At 40.7% G+C, this 18,396-nt stretch overlaps 1 protein-coding gene across 2 annotated transcripts in view; it reads right to left on the reverse strand.

The window, feature by feature from the left end:
- Positions 1-17,863, reverse strand: part of mylk5 (myosin, light chain kinase 5) — a 33,641-nt gene extending 15,778 nt beyond the window's left edge. Inside the window, exons 1-10 of one of the 2 annotated variants that reach the window (XR_009067348.1) lie at positions 17,339-17,863; positions 14,904-15,047; positions 14,480-14,632; positions 14,198-14,356; positions 12,791-12,826; positions 10,844-10,971; positions 9,328-9,481; positions 8,963-9,262; positions 3,816-3,927; positions 3,491-3,694 (exon numbers count right to left, since the gene is read on the reverse strand). Coding sequence is in view for 1 of the 2 variants with exons in the window: in XM_057861428.1 (XP_057717411.1) it covers positions 3,491-3,694; positions 3,816-3,927; positions 8,963-9,262; positions 9,328-9,481; positions 10,844-10,971; positions 12,791-12,826; positions 14,198-14,356; positions 14,480-14,632; positions 14,904-15,047; positions 17,339-17,444 (1,496 nt within the window). In the remaining variant the exon portion in view is untranslated. The remainder of the gene's footprint in view (positions 1-3,490; positions 3,695-3,815; positions 3,928-8,962; positions 9,263-9,327; positions 9,482-10,843; positions 10,972-12,790; positions 12,827-14,197; positions 14,357-14,479; positions 14,633-14,903; positions 15,048-17,338) is intronic. The other variant, XM_057861428.1, reaches the window with a different exon arrangement.
- Positions 17,864-18,396: the final 533 nt, after the last annotated feature.

Raw genomic sequence — 18,396 nt, forward strand, 5'->3', positions numbered from 1 at the left:
GAAATTGAATCGGGAGCAAAAAAAAAAAAAAAAAAAAAGCAATCGGATCGGGAAATATCGGGATTGGCAGATACTCAAACTAAAACGATCGGGATCGGGAGCAAAAAAACATGATCGGAACAACCCTAATAACAAACATTAAAAAATATTTGAACAAAATAGCAGAACGATAAGAGAAAATATGACATTAAAAATATATATTATAAATGCTTATAAATAACTTCACAATATATGATTAAAAAGGCATTTACTGAAGGACGGAGCGGGATCCTCCGACTTAAAGACTTGTAGGCTCTAATAAGCCACAATTGTTCACTTTTACTAAAATATGTGATTAGAAACACATAAAATAGTGCCATTGATTTAAAAATCTATAATATTTAGTACATGTTTTGACCTACGGAGGGCGCCATGTTTTAAGCGCGTAATGGACGCTCACTGTGTAATGCGTGGTAGGTAGGATGCTTGCATAAAAGTAACAAAAAGGGGACAAGCTGCCACTTATGCACATTTATTAACAAAAATAAATACATCTACTTTGACCACTCGTCACTCGGGAGCTCAGCGGTACGCACTCACGCGCTTTTTTTGGGAGAAGTAATTTGTAACTATAATTAATTACTTTTTTCAGTAAGATTAACAACACTGATGAAATATAAATATTAAAAAAAAAAAAAAAAAAAAAAAAAAAACAGACTCCCCGGTGGCTTTTAGTTTTAAAGCTTTCTTAATTTCTTTCTCAATAACGATGGAGGTACATTTGTGTTTTTATTATTCAATCAAAAAACAGTTACTTCTATCAAAAACAAAGTTGCTTCAATCAAAATACAGAATATACTTTTAATCCCAAAAAAGTAACTTCAATAAAAAAAAATTGTTTTTGATTGCAAAAATAAATTTGAGACAAAAAAAGCATTTGAAAACTATTTTTCTTGATTGAAACAAATTTTTCCATTGAAGTAATGTTGTTTTGCGTTTGGGCCACAATTTGGCTAGGACATTTGTGTCTTTATTATTCAATCAAATAAGTTGCTTCAAACAAAAAAATATATATAAAAAGAAAAACTTTGCACATGTGTCAATCACCGTTTAACAAACCCTGAGAGGGTTTGAGTAGACTCACTATGAAGCATTTAATAAAGCCAAGCATTTTCTTATTACTTTATTCTTGTTTAAAAATAATTCGGTGGGGCAGTAACATGTTTAAAATAGAGCTGTCAAACGATTAAAATTTTTAATCGAGTTAATTACAGCTTAAAAATTAATTAATCATAATTAATCGCAATTAATCGCAATTCAAACCATCTATAAAATATGCCATATTTTTCTGTAAATTATTGTTGGAATGGAAAGATAAGACAAGATGGATATATGCATTCAACATACGGTACATAAGGACTGTATTTGTTTATTATAACAATAAATCAACAAGATGGCATTAACATTATTAACATTCTGTTAAAGTGATCCATGGATAGAAAGACTTGTAGTTCTTAAAAGATGAATATTAGTACAAGTTATAGAAATGTTATAGTAAAACGCCTCTTAATGTTTTCGTTTTAATAAAATTTGTAAAATTTTCAATCAAAAAATAAACTAGTAGCCCTATTCTGTCCTCAATGTGTGTGAGTACACAAATTGACAGATAGCGAACATAAGTTCCAAAAAGAAATCAGACGGTGTGGCAAAGATGCATGGGCTTTACTCAAGTCATCTCTTTTTGACAGGAGCACGTTTCTTGTATTTTTGTAAAACTGAAAATAACAAGGCAATGTGTCAATAACTTGCATAAATCACAAAATAACATAAAATGTACACACACGTGTCCATTTGAGCAGTAGCACTAGCCAATTAGCTCACAAGCATCTAACAATGTAACTGCATTTCACCATATATGTGAACAAATTCAAATACACATCATCAATAACTATCTAATGCTCATGAATATAAACAAAGGAGGAATATAACTCACAAGCGATGCATGTATTAGACACAAACAGTGTGATGGGGCTATGAGAACTGCCACTGAATACTGGATGCGGACGTTAGCTGGTCTGAATAGCACTGTCTATTAGTGTGAGTTCGCGTCGACATATAATCACGTCAGAAAAGCGCGCCGAAACCCAAATAATCAGCTGCACTGAATCGCCAGCAAAGGGGGACATTACGCCATATAATATATGCAAGTCACACCCAAGCGCCAGCAGAGGGCGGAAAAACTCCATAAAACACAATTAACAAGTTGGCCTTTCACTGTACTGACATTTAAATCTGTCTGAGCCGGCCTAGTGCGTTAATTGCGTCAAATATTTTAACGTGATTAATTTAAAAAATTAATTAACGCCCGTTAACGCGATAATTTTGACAGCCCTAGTTTAAAACTTATCATAATTCTTACATTTTGAAGTGCTTGAAAACCATTTATAAATGATACTTTGGTGAAAAAAGTGAAAAAAAACATGTCATATATATGTATCTTTTTTCCAATGTAAAATCTGAATAAATGCATTGAACACACACAAAAAAATGGGGAGGGGGGGCGCTACTTTGCGGTTTTCACTTATTGCGGCGGGTTCTGGTCCCCATTAACCGCGAAAAACGAGGGATCCCTGTATTTCTGAAAAGCTTAGCAAGAGTCATTCCCACCACTCGTCGGGCCGGTGTTGTGCCGACACCGGCCGTCAGCTCAAGTCACAGCCGAAAATAACGCGTCTCAGGCGGACGACGGGAGCGATACGAGGCGCCCCCCTCCATCCGAGAGCATGCCGCCTAATTTGACTCAACAGTGTGTTTCTTCTTCTATATTACCGCTAAATACACAAGCTTGACGCCAATTTAAGCTATTTTTTTTCATGGGAGATTTGGCTAGCTCTGGCAGTGTTCAACGCAAGCTGCAACGAATGGCAGTAACTTTTTTATATCGCAATATGTGAAAACGATTGAAACCATTACTCACCAAATTCAATCTGCTGGCAAATACAGGCAAGTGTGTATGCTGCGCTCTGGTCTTCCCCGGCGTGGATAAGGCCTGCTTTTTGTTTTCGCAGCTTTGCAACCAAAGGCTCTCCGAGCACTCTATGTACACGTAAGGAGTGCGCGCGTTTGGAATAATGAAACGCAGCTTGGGTCGATGATTGGTTCTCGTCAGCGAAGCATCTAGAAGGATTTGCTGGCTGTCCAAGTGTCACTTATAAAAAGAACCGATTTCTTAAGTGCTCAGTTTACGTACTAAGTTAATCACATGATGATGATAATAATAATTATTAAATAAAACCTCCCGACCCCCCCCCCCCCCCAAAAAGAATTTCTCCTCAGATCTACGCAATTCACGTAGGTCGCCCTTTCTGACTTCAAAACGGCGAATTTCGCCGAAAGGTGAGAGATTTTCATGCCTGATCTATTAAGAATTACATGTCTTTCTATCAGTGGTAACCTTTAAATCTTCTCAAGGCTCAAAAGGTGTATTTGTAAGGAATGTACAGAAACTCACAACTCCATGACCATGACCATTTCAGGCTTGTGGTCGTAGGCGGCCAAGCATCGCACAAGCTTGGGATGATGGAGCTTGTTCATCAGTTGGATCTCCTGGCGGGCCGCTTCTCTCTCTTTACCGCGGCGACCTTTGTAGAATTTTCCGGCGCACAGCCGCCCGCTGGCTTTGTGCTTCAGCTTGAACACTAGGCCAAACTTACCCCTGAGGAGATGGACAAAAATATTAGAACACCTTTATGGTAGGTATCATTAATTATTCGGCGTTTCAGTACTTTGGTCCACATGTATACTTTCTATGAGCTCTGTCTACATTGAACACTCACATCCCAAGCTTCTCCTGCACGTCGTAGTGCTCCGTTACTTTGTGAGCAGGGTCGATAGTGACAAAGGCTTCGGGAATCTCCTCATCTTCGTCCGAATGTGCTGCCTCGGAATCTGCAAGGAGCAGAAGCACTGAATGCAACTTAATAATCTCAAGCTGAACAGTCCTTCACATAATAGGCTTGAAAAGGCCCTTATCCTGTAAAAACTAAATACAGAACATTGACAATGAATCTCTTTGTAGAACTCAAAAGCTGTCAGTAGAACCGAGTGACCCACCGACACCGTTTTCATGCGACGTAGGCTGTCTCGTTGTCGCCCCCCCAATTTTTTATTTTTTTATCTTTGACAAAAACATTCCTACTCATTTCCAATGACCCTTTTCACCATTCATTTCAATAGCACAAAAACCTCCCTTCATTGCTACTGATTTCCAACCCAAGTGACTCAGTATCAACAGGAAGTTACCCCTAAATGCCCCAAAATCAACAGAACGTGACCCCAAAATGCCTCCAAATCAATAGGAAGTGACCTGATATCAATAGAAAGTGACCCTAAAATGCCCCCAAATCAACAGGAAGTGGCCCGATATCAACAGGAAGTGACCACGAAATCCCACCAAATAAACAGGAAGAGAGCCCAAAATGCCCTCAAATCAGGAAGTGACCTGATATCAACAGGCAGTGAACCGATATCAACAAGAAGTGACCCCAAAACACTCCAAATCAAAAGGAAGTGACCCCATTGCAACAGGAAGTGAACCCGGGATGCCCCCCAAAAAACAAGAAGTGACCCAATATCAAGAGGAAGTGAATCGATATCAACAGGAAGTCACCCCGAAACACTCCTAATCCACGGGAAGTGACCCGATAGCAATAGGAAGTCACCCAGGAATGCCCCCTCAAACAGGAAGCGACCCCAAAAAGCTCTTAAATCAGGAACTGACCTGATATCAAAAGGAACTGACGCCAAAGGCATTTACCTGCTAAAGCTAACAACAGGAAGTGACATGATATGAACAGGAAGTGCACCAATATCTACAGGAAATTACCCTGAAACGGCCCCAAATCAACAGGAGATGACCAGGGCTGCGTTCCAATCACGGTTTGAGTTGCCCTCGCTCCCTTGCCTTGACGTAAATGGAACACACCTTCCCTCGTTCACTCACGGGCAAGAAAATCATGGAACAACCACAAGGTGTTGGAGTAGCACTATACTGCCTATTTCAAATCAGTAGCGCCTCCAGAAATTCTTCATAAGGGTGGTCAAATGGGGCCACTTAAAACCTTGGGGTGGCACACCAAAAAATAAAAGCCATAATTTCAGGTTTTTACTACAGTGGGGCAAATAAGTATTTAGTCAACCACCAATTGTGCAAGTTCTCCTACTTGAAAAGATTAGAGAGGCCTGTAATCGTCAACATGGGTAAACCTCAACCATGAGAGACAGAATGTGGAAAAAAAAACAGAAAATCACATTGTTTGATTTTCAAAGAATTTATTTCCAAATTACAGTGGAAAATAAGTATTTGGTCACCGACAAACAAGCAAGATTTCTGGCAGTCAAAGAGGTCTAACTTCTTCTAACGAGGCCTAACGAGGCTCCACTCATTACCTGTATTAATGGCACCTGTTTTAACTCATTATCGGTATAAAAGACACCTGTCCACAACCTCAGTCAGTCACACTCCAAACTCCACTATGGCCAAGTCCAAAGAGCTGTTGAAGGACACCAGAGACAAAATTGTAGACCTGCACCAGGCTGGGAAGACTGAATCTGCAACAAGTAAAACACTTGGTGTAAAGAAAACAACTGTGGGAGCAATTATTAGAAAATGGAAGACATACAAGATCACTGATAATCTCCCTCGATCTGGGGCTCCATGCAAGATATCACCCCATGGCATCCAAATGATAACAAGAACTGTAAGCAAAAATCCCAGAACCACACGGGGAGACCTAGTGAATGACCTACAGAGAGCTAGGACCAAAGGAACAAAGGCTACTATCAGTAACACATTGCGCCGCCAGGGACTCAAATCCTGCACTGCCAGACGTGTCCCCCTGCTGAAGCCAGTACACGTCCAGGCCCGTCTGCGGTTCGCTAGAGAGCATTTGGATGACCCAGGAGAGGACTGGGAGAATGTGTTATGGTCAGATGAAACCAAAATAGAACTTTTTGGTAGAAACACAGGTTCTCGTGTTTGGAGGAGAAAGAATACTTAATTGCATCCAAAGAACACCATACCCACTGTGAAGCATGGGGGTGGAAACATCATGCTTTGTGGCTGTTTGTCTGCAAAGGGACCGGGACAACTGATCTGTGTAAAGGAAAGAATGAATGGGGCCATGTATCGAGAGATTTTGAGTGAAAAACTCCTTCCATCAGCAAGGGCATTGAAGATGAGACGTGGCTGGGTCTTTCAGCATGACAATGATCCTAAACACACAGCCAGGGCAACAAAGGAGTGGCTTTGTAAGACGCATTTCAAGGTCCTGAAGTGGCCTAGCCTGTCTCCAGATCTCAACCCCATAGAAAATCTGTGGAGGGAGTTAAGTCCGTGTTGCCCAACGACAGCCCCAAAACATCACTGCTCTAGAGGAGATCTGCATGGAGGAATGGGCCAAAATACCAGCAACAGTGTGTGAAAAGCTTGTGAAGAGTTACAGAAAACGTTTGGCCTCCGTTATTGCCAACAACGGGTACATAGCAAAGTATTGAGATGAACTTTTGGTATTGACCAAATACTTATTATTTTCCACCATGATTTGCAAATAAATTCTTTAAAAATCAAACAATGTGATTTTCTGGGGGTTTTTCCACATTGTCTCTCATGGTTGAGGTTTACCCATGTTGACAATTACAGGCCTCGCTAATATTTTCAAGTGGGAGAACTTGCACAATTAGTGGTTGACTAAATACTTATTTGCCCCACTGTATGTTGTAGTATTAAACAGGCCAGTAGAAAATTGTCAGAAAGACTTCAAGACACACCTTTTGATATACTTTTGTTGATGGTGTTATATTGTTTATTGTATCCTATTATATTGTGTTAATGTACATAGTCCATAATAGTCCAGTCAAAATTTTGAGTTCCTCAGCAACTACAATCTGACATTATACTGGTGAGTGGGGTGACCAGTGGGGTAGCCAAGAAATTAATTGGGGGGAGTCGTGCCCACGGCACGTCGCACAAAATGTGCTGCGACTCATGTCAATAAGCCGGACAAGTATTCCGCACTTGATGGCAATACGTTGGTACCTGGGAATTATCAGAATTATCAGTTTTGTATCAAATTTTATTTCGGCATTTCATTATTTATTTATTTATTTGTCTATACCTTATATTCTGTAAACAGATTTGATGTTCAAATACATTTAAACTATTTGAAGTTTAAGTTCAGTCCCTCCTGACGCCATTTGATTGACAGACCATTCCTTTCGTTAAAAGCAAAATAGAAAAGGCAAGCGAAATAGAAACATCAATGACAAAAATTGTCATTGTTTTTTCCTTTTCTTTACTGACAAAAGGGAGAGTCAATAAAAAAGTAACTTTAGTCTTTATTCATTTATTTCGCTTTGTTTATTTATTTATTTATTTATTTTATTTTGGCAGTCCTGTGATTCCGTTCATCCTGCCATAACTGCCACAAAGGGTCTAATTTTTTTTATTTTCATTTATTCACAACAATGATAAATTTTACAACTCCAAAGACAGGTTGGTATCACATTCAAACACGGTGCTGGCTCCTCCATTCATTTTCTTCTTCTTTGGTGGTAAATAGACAGCAGCCAACGGTATTTGAGCTTCATTATCACAACCGTATGGACATATTTTCCGTGTACCACTGCAATGCATTGTGGGATACCACCATCGTCAGTGACCATCAACAGTGACCATCGTTTTTCACTTGATCACTGAGCCCTCTGAGGGTCCATCTCACCAAGTTCACTTCGCTGTTTTGGAAATTGGAACGGCCCTTAAGATGGCGGTGGGGACTCCCCCGGGGGGTGGCAGCTAGGGCAAGTGAGCGGGGGCTCATTTAAACCGCAATTGAAATACAGCCCCAATATCAACAGAGAGTGACCCTAAAACACCCCCAATCAACAGGAAGTGACCCAATAGCAACAGGAAGTGACCCCGGAATGCCCCCCCCAAAAATCAATCAAATTTATTTATATAGCCCTTTACAAAACCCGAAAGGCCCTCAAAGTGCTTTACAACAAAACATGGCTCAAGATAAATAAAAGGCAGGAAAATATTATAAAATGACATTTAAAAAAATAAAACAAAGACGGCGCATCGCGATAAAAGTCCAACAAATAAAACAATAAAACGGATAAAATCCTAAGACATTAAAAAGACCCTTAAGCAAATAAAACCAGGCTATCCTAATCTGTGTTAAAGGCGAGTCTAAAAAGGTGCGTTTTTAGCCGAGACTTAAAAAGACCTACATCCGTGGTGGTGCGGATTTCGGGGGGAAGGCTATTCCACAGCCTGGGGGCAGCAACCGCAAAGGATCGGTCTCCCCAGTGTTTAAGTTTTGACCTTGGAACATCTAAAAGAACCTGGCCGGTAGAGCGAAGAGTCCTGCCAGAGTTACGAAAAGTTAAAATTTCCGATAAATCAGATGGAGCCTGGCCATTAATAGAATTAAAAACAAACAGTAAAAGTTTAAAATCAATTCTAAAATGGACTGGAAGCCAGTGGAGTGATGATAGCACGGGTGTAATATGCTCACGTCTAGGTGTACCTGTTAAAAATCGAGCAGCAGCATTTTGAAAAAGTTGCAGCCGAGAAATCGAGAAGTGACCCTGAAATGCCCTCAAATCAAGAGTTGACCTGATATGAAAAGAAATTGACCCCAAAGGTGTTTACCTGCTAAAGCTATCAGCAGGAAGTGACACGATATGAACAGGAAGTGAACCAATGTCTACAGGAAATGACCCTGAAAAGCCCCCAAATCAACAGTAAGTGACAAGACATCAACTGAAAGTGACTCAGAAATGCCCCCAATTAACAGGAAGTGACCCCGAGAGGTTTATCTGCCAAAGCAAATCCACCATCGCAATTCCTCCAGAAATGGCATTTTCTAGTTCCATTTGTTGTTACTGCAGTGCTGAGACACAAATGATTTAAAGGGCTCACCCTTGTGGTCCATGGTGACCGCAGGGGACGCCGGTCCGGGCTCACTGACTCCCACCGCGTTGTAAGCCCTTACCCGAAAGCAGTACTCTTCCCCAGGGAGAAGACCGCCGCACACCCTGTAGGATGTGCTGGCGCAACGGGCCGCGAGCTCTCTCCACTCGGCTCCCTCGGATCGCGCCTCCACCACGTAGCCCAGCACGGCGCTGCCCCCGTCGTAGCAGGGTCCCGACCAGGACAGAACGAGACTCCCGTGGCCCAACGAGGAAACCAGAGGACAAGAAGCGGGCGGCTGTGGCCTGTCTGGTGAGCAGTACCTCGACTTACATTACAGCTCTTCAGGTAACTTCTGTGAGCTGTTTTCTTACCTATGACAGAGAGGGTAAGCGTGTGTTGGGCCGAGCTCTTGCGGTCCTTGACCACCACAGTGTAGCGCCCCGTGTGCTGAAGCGCAGCCTCAGCCAGGACCAGCGTGCTGCTCTCGTCTGAGTTTTCGATCCAAACCTCAGGACCGTCCACTAGCTTCAACAACAGAGTCACCCAAACAAACAATCAATACATCAATACATAGTGAACATGCATCGAACACGTGCCGTGAGAGGTCATGAATCTCGCACTGGGAAATACTGCAATTTAATTTGTCAGAAACAGTGGCGCCTCTAGAAATTTTTCATAGGGGTGGCCAGATGGGGCCACTTAAAATCTTGGGGTGGCCAAAACTAAAAGCCAGAATTTCAGGTTTTCATTATATTATTGCAGTAAAAAGTTCAGCGGAAAACTATCAGTAAGACTTAAGTACACGGCTACTGATATACTTTGGTGTATTGTGTAATATTTGATGTTACTAATGATTTAATGTGCATAGTCCATAACTGTCCAGTCAACATTTTGAGTTCCACAACAATTCTGTTTTATTAGGTTATGTATATATTAGGAATACGGTGTACATTTAACTAGGGCTGTCAAATGATTACAATTTTTAATCTAGTTAATAACAGCTTAAAAATTAAAATCGTAATTAATCGAAATTCGAACCATCTCTAAAATATGCCATATTTTTCTGTAAATTATTGTTGGAATGGAAAGATAAGACAAGACGGATATATACATTCAACATACTGTTCATAAGTACTGTATTTGTTTATTATTACAATAAATCCACAAGATGGCATTAAAATTATTAACTCTTTCTGTGAAAGGGATCCACGGATAGAAAGACTTGTAATTCTTAAAGGATAAATGTGAGTTTGTATATTGTGACTAAATATTGCCATCTAGTGTATTTGTTTAGCTGATACTGTAGCAACTCAACTGTTCTGCCCAAATGCATGATGGGAAGTGGTGCAACCATGCCTGTGTGTGGTGGCTGCAAATGCTATATCTTCTCTGCGTTGGGTACACTACAGGGTGTTAAGAAAAAGATCAACTCCTGTCAGTGTTCCCCACATTGCTTCCCACAATATTTATAGTTGCTGTGGGAGAGATGACAAAGCTTTTGCCCATTAAAAGCACGGCCCCAATGAATGCTTGTATCTACTCCACTCTGCCTCATATCTCTGTATATAAGTAAAAAGGCGCCATTGTAGGCTGTTTGTGGCAATGCGTGAATGAGTCGTACCGTGAATGCGTTAATTGCGCTAAATATTTTCACGTGATTAATTTTAAAAAATTAATTACTGCCCGTTGTAGCGATAAATTTGACAGTCCTGCATATAACAAAACAAAATAAATGCATTCATTTGGGATGAAATGCATCACTGATGCTACAACAATCTAACGATATAGTGGCAAGCAGGGTGGCCAGTGGGGTGGCCAACCAATTTATAGGGGTGGCCGTGGCCACCCCCTGGTGGCGCCACTGGTCAGAAAAAGATTAAACAGCACCTGCTTTTTGTTTCGGATCCAGCATGACACGACGGGTGGGCTGCAGGTGAAGCGACACGTGATGCGCGCTGGCAGTCCCGCCTTGACTTCCACGAGCTGCGGTGGATTCTCCAAGCGTAAAACTGGACCTGCCAGGAAGAATGACAACAACAATTTAAAATAGCACACACACACACACACATACAAAACTGTGTTTTTTCTTTTTTTAAGCAAGCGTGTGGGAAACTGTGGCAGGAAACTGGCTTGTCAGATAAACTCTATCATGACAACAGAGAGCTACTGTGTTGCTAATTGTGTGAAGTAGAAACAAAAGAGATCCTAACACATACATGCGCGACAACTTTTTGTGTTATGACAACATATAAATAAAATACAGAGGTGGGTAATAATGCGTTGCATGTTCTCCATTACATTTACTTGAGTAATTTTTTGACATATATGTACCGGTACCTCTTACAGTAGTTTTACCACGCAATACTTCTTACTTTTACACTCCGCTACTTTGGGCTATACTAGAGTCGTTACATTTTTCCTTTTTATTCTACATATTATCTTTACTTTTGCCAGAGATGAGGACAGTGGCTGTCTCAGTTTCACCTATAAGACATTGCAACGATAACCAAATGACTCCATTATACCAATCAGACATAACAATATTTTTTCTCCACTAGAGGGCACTCATGATCTTTGGCTTGGTGATGTTTCATAGTGTTGATCTGGTTTGAATTTGATTATTTTTGTGTCATCTTTTTGGTCCAATATGGTCATGTAATAGGTTATAGTACAGTATAATAATAACATAAGTTGTGCTGAGAAAAAAATATACTATCATTATTATTTTTTTTTTTTTAAATCAGATGTTGTACACAGTTACTCTCAATGTTACTAATTACTTGAGTATTTTCAATGAATACTTTTTTTTACTTGTACTTGAGTAAATTTTTAGATGACTGCTTTTACTTGAATAACATTATTTAGAAGTAACGCTACTCTTGAGTAGAACGTTTGGCAACGCTACCTACCTCCAATAAAATATAATTTCTTCTTTCTTAAAATGTCATTCTAAAAAAATGTTTAAAATAATTTCCAACAAAAAAAATAATACTAATAATAATACTACAGACTAGAGAAGCACTCGAGAGAGCAGACCCCTGCCTAAGCAGCCAAAAAACATTGCTATATTTCTTACATCTGTGACCTTTGACCCTTTCTCTTAGCATCATATCACCTACATCGCAAATTTGAGTAAAAAAAAAAAAAAAAAAGCAAATGTGTTATCAAATTATCGCAAAATTCCTTTTATGACCTCTGTGACCTTTGACCCTTTCTCTTTTCATCATATCTCCGACACTGCAAATTTGGGTTAAATAGGTTAATCTATTCTCAAATTATGGCAAAATTCCTTTTCTGACCTCTGTGACCTTTGAGCTAATTACCCCAAAATTGACTATTTTTTTAAATTTCATATTACAAAAATATCATGCATGTTTGGAAATAATCCTTTTTATATATTCTTGAGTCATTTTAAACACAAACATACACAGAAACCTGTGTGACCTTTGACCTCATTACCCCAAAATTTAACCACCTCTTCCATTTTATATGATAAAAATAATAATAATCATCATCATTTTTAAATTCTCGAGTTATCTTGAACACAAACATACAAAGAAACCTCTGTGACCTTTGACCTCATTACCTCATCACTAACCCTTATCACCTCTTCCATTTTATACGATAATAATTTCATAATAATAATGCATTTTATTTGAGAGCACATTTACAGATGCTCAAAGATGTTTTCCAGTTACACTTTATTTGCTATAGCATCAAATTTCATATTTCCAACTATTTTCACTATTCAACATTTTCACTAAAATGTCTTTCACTTCCATTGACAGCGATAGATGCAAATTATCACGTATGGACAGGTAAAATGTTTCTTACCGATTCCCGAGTTGGCTTTCTTCTTCGGAATAACCTCTGCAAGGGAAAGACAGGATGTTTTTTAAAAGGAGGAATGCTGTAGTATTTATTTCCCTCAAGACATTTGTAATCCTTGGAGTAATTTCCTGACATCACTGTATTATTGTATGGCTATCACGCAAAAACCGGAGGTGATGTATTTTCCTGTTTTTGCCCCCACAAGACGTTTCCTGAAGATGTTCTTATATTAAGGACCCTTGGACTTGGTGAAAATGACTCAATAATGGCTGCTTTAAGCCAAAAATGGTGTTCATCCTGTGTCTGATCTGGAAAAGATTCATGTGTGGGTTCATTCATGTTAGACATGCATGCACTACTGAATACTCTCAAACAAAATGGCAGACTTCTTGTCTTTTGTTGATAGATTTCTTGTGGGCCTCCTCATAATCCACATACTTATCAAAATTCAAGATGGTAATAAAAACTGTCTTCAAGGGCTAAACATTCGCACGAAAATATAGAGGACACTGAATCAGTGTAGTTGTCATCAACGATGATGATAACTAATATATTTCGTCGATGAACATTTTTTCATGACTATGACAAGATGATAACAAGCTAAAAACGGGTGTTGGAGAGATAAAACAGAACGACATGAATGCCACACACAACAACACAACTACCTGTCCGTTCTTCTCTATTCAACTGACTCGAATACTGCTCAGAAAATTTCAAATTCTTTGACAAACAACAACTTCTTTTTAAAGTATCGGAAATAGTTAACTTTTCCTGGTAACTAGTTACTTTTACTATAGAGTAATTCAGTTACTAACTCAGTTAACTTTTTTGGAAGAAGTAGTGAGTAACTATAACTAATTTTTTAAAGTAACGTGCCCAACACTGGTCAGGAGCGGTGGCACGGCTTCCTGTCCCTTCCCCAAGGGTTGGTTATTGGAGGCATGGATGGTTAGGGGGACCACCCAGGGTCCCGGGGGGATGGCAGTGGCCCCTTTGCCGGAGCCGTGGGGGTGTGCCAAGTGTGCTCCCCCCTCTGATTGGCTGGGTTGGTGCTGGGGTCCTGGGGCAGCCCCCGGGCAGCATTTCCACTTTTCTCCAGGACTATCACATGGCTGAGTGGGTTCACACATGACTGGGTGTAATTAGATATATGAGATTGTTGGTGTCAGGATTAGCATAGCATCAGGTAGCATTGAATAGGATGTCAACGAGCCTTGGATCCTGAACTTCAAATAATTCTGGAGGATGGGTCGGATCAGAACTTGAAATTTCAAACCAAAATCGTATATGCTTGGGCGTCATTACTTCTCAGGTTTTTTTTTTGTAGGTCTCATAATCTACAGAAGTACTGACCAAATAGCCTCTTTGAAACAAAACTGAATTACAAGTATATATTAATAGAATATCAACCTCGTGGAGAAGAGGCCGGACTCTGTGGCTCTGAGCTTGTAGAAGACGTTCCCACTGACCCTCTGGAATTGAGCTGAACTTCCTGCGGTAACGTCTCGCTTCCCATAATGCTCTTTTCTGCAGAAACTTGACTCTGCACGCAGCGAAGGGTTTCAAAGTCTGGAGGTTCAGAAAACAGTAAGATAAGTCAGATCAAGATAAGTGTTTATTGGTTTGACGAGACAAGTGCAGTAGGTGACATGTACACAGTTTATATAGAGACGATCCCTCATTGGTCCTCACCTTTTACAAATACAGCTGCGCAGCAGGTAGCCTTCCCTGCCATGTTTTCTGCCATGCAGGTGTACGCTCCAGCATCCTCGGGCAGGCACTCACGCACAACCAAACTCACGTTGCCGCCGTCCAGGGCGGGGATTCCGAAACGTGTCACCTCACCTGCCAACAGGGGGCGAGTGAAGTTCTGGTCAAGAGTTCATGACCAAAATTCACTTTCTTTCTTTCAGGAGGGTTTAAACCGTGGCCTGCTGCCCATTTTTTATTGGCCCGCAGCTAATGATGAAAACATCATTGAAATTGGCTGGCACAAGAAGCTTAAGTTCAACCTACATTCTGTTGCATTTCTTAGTTTTAACACTAGATGTAGCTATTCTCACTTTTTTAGGTCAGTGGATTCCTGAAAGCAATTTTTTTTTGGATACATCCTCACCATTGTGCAGCCACGTGACTTTGAAAGGTTGACTCCCAGATAGGGCGCCGTTCAGGGTGATGTCTTCGCCTTCGTTCACGCAGCAGTCCCGCAGCTGCCGCACGAAGACAGGAGGGTCGTTGCGCTGGTGAGAAGGAAGAACGCCTGTATTGAAAGATGACAAGATGGAGGATGAAAATAGCACATTTTATTTCATACAAAAGGAGATTAGGCTAAATTGTTGTTCTGCATCGTTTAAAGGGAACCACGGACTTAAAGACTTGTAGGTTCTAATTAGCCACAATTGTTCTGTTTTACTAAAATAGGTTATTAGAAACACACAAAATATTGCAACTGACTTAAAAATCTATATCTATATGTATCTACCGTACATGTTTTGACCTAAGGAGGGCAGTATGTTTTACACGTGCGATGCTCATGAAGCTAGTATGACGACTGGCATGATTTTGTCACATTCTGCTCCTGGTCAGATTGTTTTTTTACAGAGCTGTGGGATGAGTTCCGGACGTCGTACCTGCATCCAATTCCAACTCGTCAGCAGTGTCTTTAAACCGATCCTAGGCGGGTTGCCAAGATATTGATTTTCTGCCATTTGACAGTTTGTGGTTGCATTCTTGCCTTAGTTTTTTCGTTCATCTGTCTCTCACTGCGGTTTTCCCTCGTTTTAATTGGTCCGTGTTGAATAAACCCTTTCCCGCAATCACTCTGTTATTGTTGTCTACACATTTATTGGTTTTCACCTGAGGACTTTCTACTGATTGCAGCTAATAGATCGATAAACAATACACATACTATCGATGTAAAAAAACAAAAAAACAAAACAAGAACAACATGGTCCTTGTGATGTTATTTAATGTTGCCAAACAGTGTGGTCTTGAACGCTACTTGCATGCAGCGAAAGTACGGAGTCCGCAGCTGTCACTGTCACTAGACGAACTTGCTAATGAACACTACCAGAGTTCTGCAATTCCTTCTACGCGGCGAGACATCCTACACATACGCACATCGATTAAAAGCGGCTTAGTATTTGTGTTTTATTACCATTTCATTACCTCAAAACACTTTTTGCATGTGTTTCCATCTCATATTTTTAAGCATTGTTCTTTTGTGGTAGCATTAAAGCAGATTGCTGATCTGTTGACCACATAGTCATGTAGCGTATTTAAACCACCCTTATTTGATATTACTCCGTTTAAGTATTTTCTGAAGGCATCTTTAGTATGTTCTGTCTGTATGCATCTAAAAAAAACAAGCTGAAAGCGAACAGTAGTACTTTGGGTGTCAAATTCGCGTCTTGTAGGACGTTTCACCGATGTAGCACATTTCGGCATAACACCAGTTTTGTCATCGTCTCGTCTCATCCTGTCTTTCTTGTTCATTTTGCTTTTGCTGCTCGTTTTGTGAAATATCAACAGTGCTGTCCCGTTCAATAATGTCCCTCTAGAGTTCAAATTGAAAGGGCTGAACAGATGACATCTTTATGTTGCTAGAGTCATACTCTGAAAGCCCGGCAGCGCCGCCCGTTGACGTCACCGCCCACAATGCATTGCAGCGTCAACAACAATGGCGACTTACTAGTTAAACTAATTTTACGAATTTTACAAAAATGAAAACAAAAATCAAGCTTGTTTCTGGTGTTTTTTTGTTTTTTATTGTTGTAGCTGCTTGCGGTTGAAGACTTGACTTCAGGCACTGTAGTTTCTTTCCCTACTGAGGAGCGGATGCCACTGAGCCCCTCCACCGTCACAAAGCACTCACAGGCGGACATACTTTAAGCTTCCCCTCACTGAAAGACCAGCATCCGTCAATGCTGTCAACAACCAGTGATGTCACACACATAACACCAGTGTTATGGTTGACCTTTTCAGCAAACAGCAGAGTACTTAGGAGAGTTTTGTTAGGCATATGACGTAAGGATTCTTTCACTTTCAAGGCTTACAGAAGCTCGTCTCAACTTGTTGTGGCTTTGAGATAAAAACACACGCTAAAATCGCTGTGCAGTCGCGTTAATACACAGAGAATTTAGAATGCAGATCATAATGGCATTGCAACATTAAAAAAAAAAACATGATAAATGAGTACCTATTATACGTAACTCCATTGGATCACCACTGTGTATCAAATATAAAGTAAATCTTCTTCAAAAAAAAAATTGCAATGAAATGTGTTATACAGTGCAATAACTCTTCTTAAGACGCTAACATGCTCACTCCTTAGGGTTTAAGTCTAAAACATTGAGTAATCTCATTTCGCGCTTCAAAAATGTGAAATAGTTGGCAAAAACCAGTTATTCTGTTGTCGATAAAACTGTCCGCTGACTTGTCCTCTTGAGCAAATATTTTTCTTTCATCAACTAGCCTCAAGCAGGAGCCGTCATGAAGGTGAGACATCATCCGCAAATAGTTTCAGACCTCTCTTCTAATAAGCAAGCTCACCCGCGTCTGTCGTCCCACTCTCGCCGCTTCTGATTCCATTACTGGACTTGATGTGCATCCTGAAAGTGGACACATAACGCCGCTGTCCTCCCACGTCCACGCTCATGATGTGTTCTTCCTCTTGTGGTCTGCCTGAATTTAGATTCTCATTTCCCCCCGGCGGCTGACTTCCTGTCTTCTTGTGGCCGATGTGTGACAAAACAAGGCACCCTCCCTACTGGAGCCAGGCTTAACTCCACCTCCCACCAGCACTACCACCAACCTGCCGACTGCAAGCACCTTATCTACTCTTAAAAGCTCTTTCAGCATATAAACAAGAGGTGGAGACTTATCTGGAGCTTGCCAGCCAAAGGTCTCATTGTGCTCATTATTTGTCTCCCTGTTTGCCGTGGCTCACTTATCAAACACCAGAGTGCGTTGGTGGCCTACGGAAGGGGTCGTCACCCACCTGTGAACCCTAAACGCTGCGACGGGTTCGTAAATCCTTCAACATGTGGACATCTGTCTTTTTACGAGTGTGAGATGCCACATTTCATGTGGTAATAGCGTCATCCACCTGCTGTAGGAGATCCCTGAGAGGAACATTTGTTCTTTAGGTAGCATCTCAACTGGCTTTCATGGACATCTGCGCCCCCGCGGTTCCCACGCCTTCCACCTCAAATTCCATGTCAGTGAGCTCAATGAAGTGTGCGATGGGCTCAAATTCCCAAAATCAAACATTGACCAAAAGCTGCAAAACACAAAGACTGTCATTATGAGGGTCTTTTTTTGAAGGAATGTGTGGGCTTTTAAATCATTGCTTAACCCTTGATAGGGCAAGTTACTTTTTGGTAATTCAAAACAAATTTACAGTGAAGAAAAGAAGGATTTGAACACCCTGCTATTTTGCAAGTTCTCCCATTTAGAAATCATGGAGGAGTCTGAAATTTTCATCTTTCTCAAATTTTCATAGTTTTCTCCATGGCGTGGCTCCTGGGGCGTGGCCTCCCCTCTGCCTGGGCTGCCGGCCATCCCTGAAGGCAGAGTCGTCGCGTCCCATTAGGCAAACCAGGCAATTG

This window comes from Corythoichthys intestinalis, chromosome 16 (genome assembly GCF_030265065.1).
Source record: "Corythoichthys intestinalis isolate RoL2023-P3 chromosome 16, ASM3026506v1, whole genome shotgun sequence".
NCBI classification, from domain to species: domain Eukaryota; kingdom Metazoa; phylum Chordata; class Actinopteri; order Syngnathiformes; family Syngnathidae; genus Corythoichthys; species Corythoichthys intestinalis.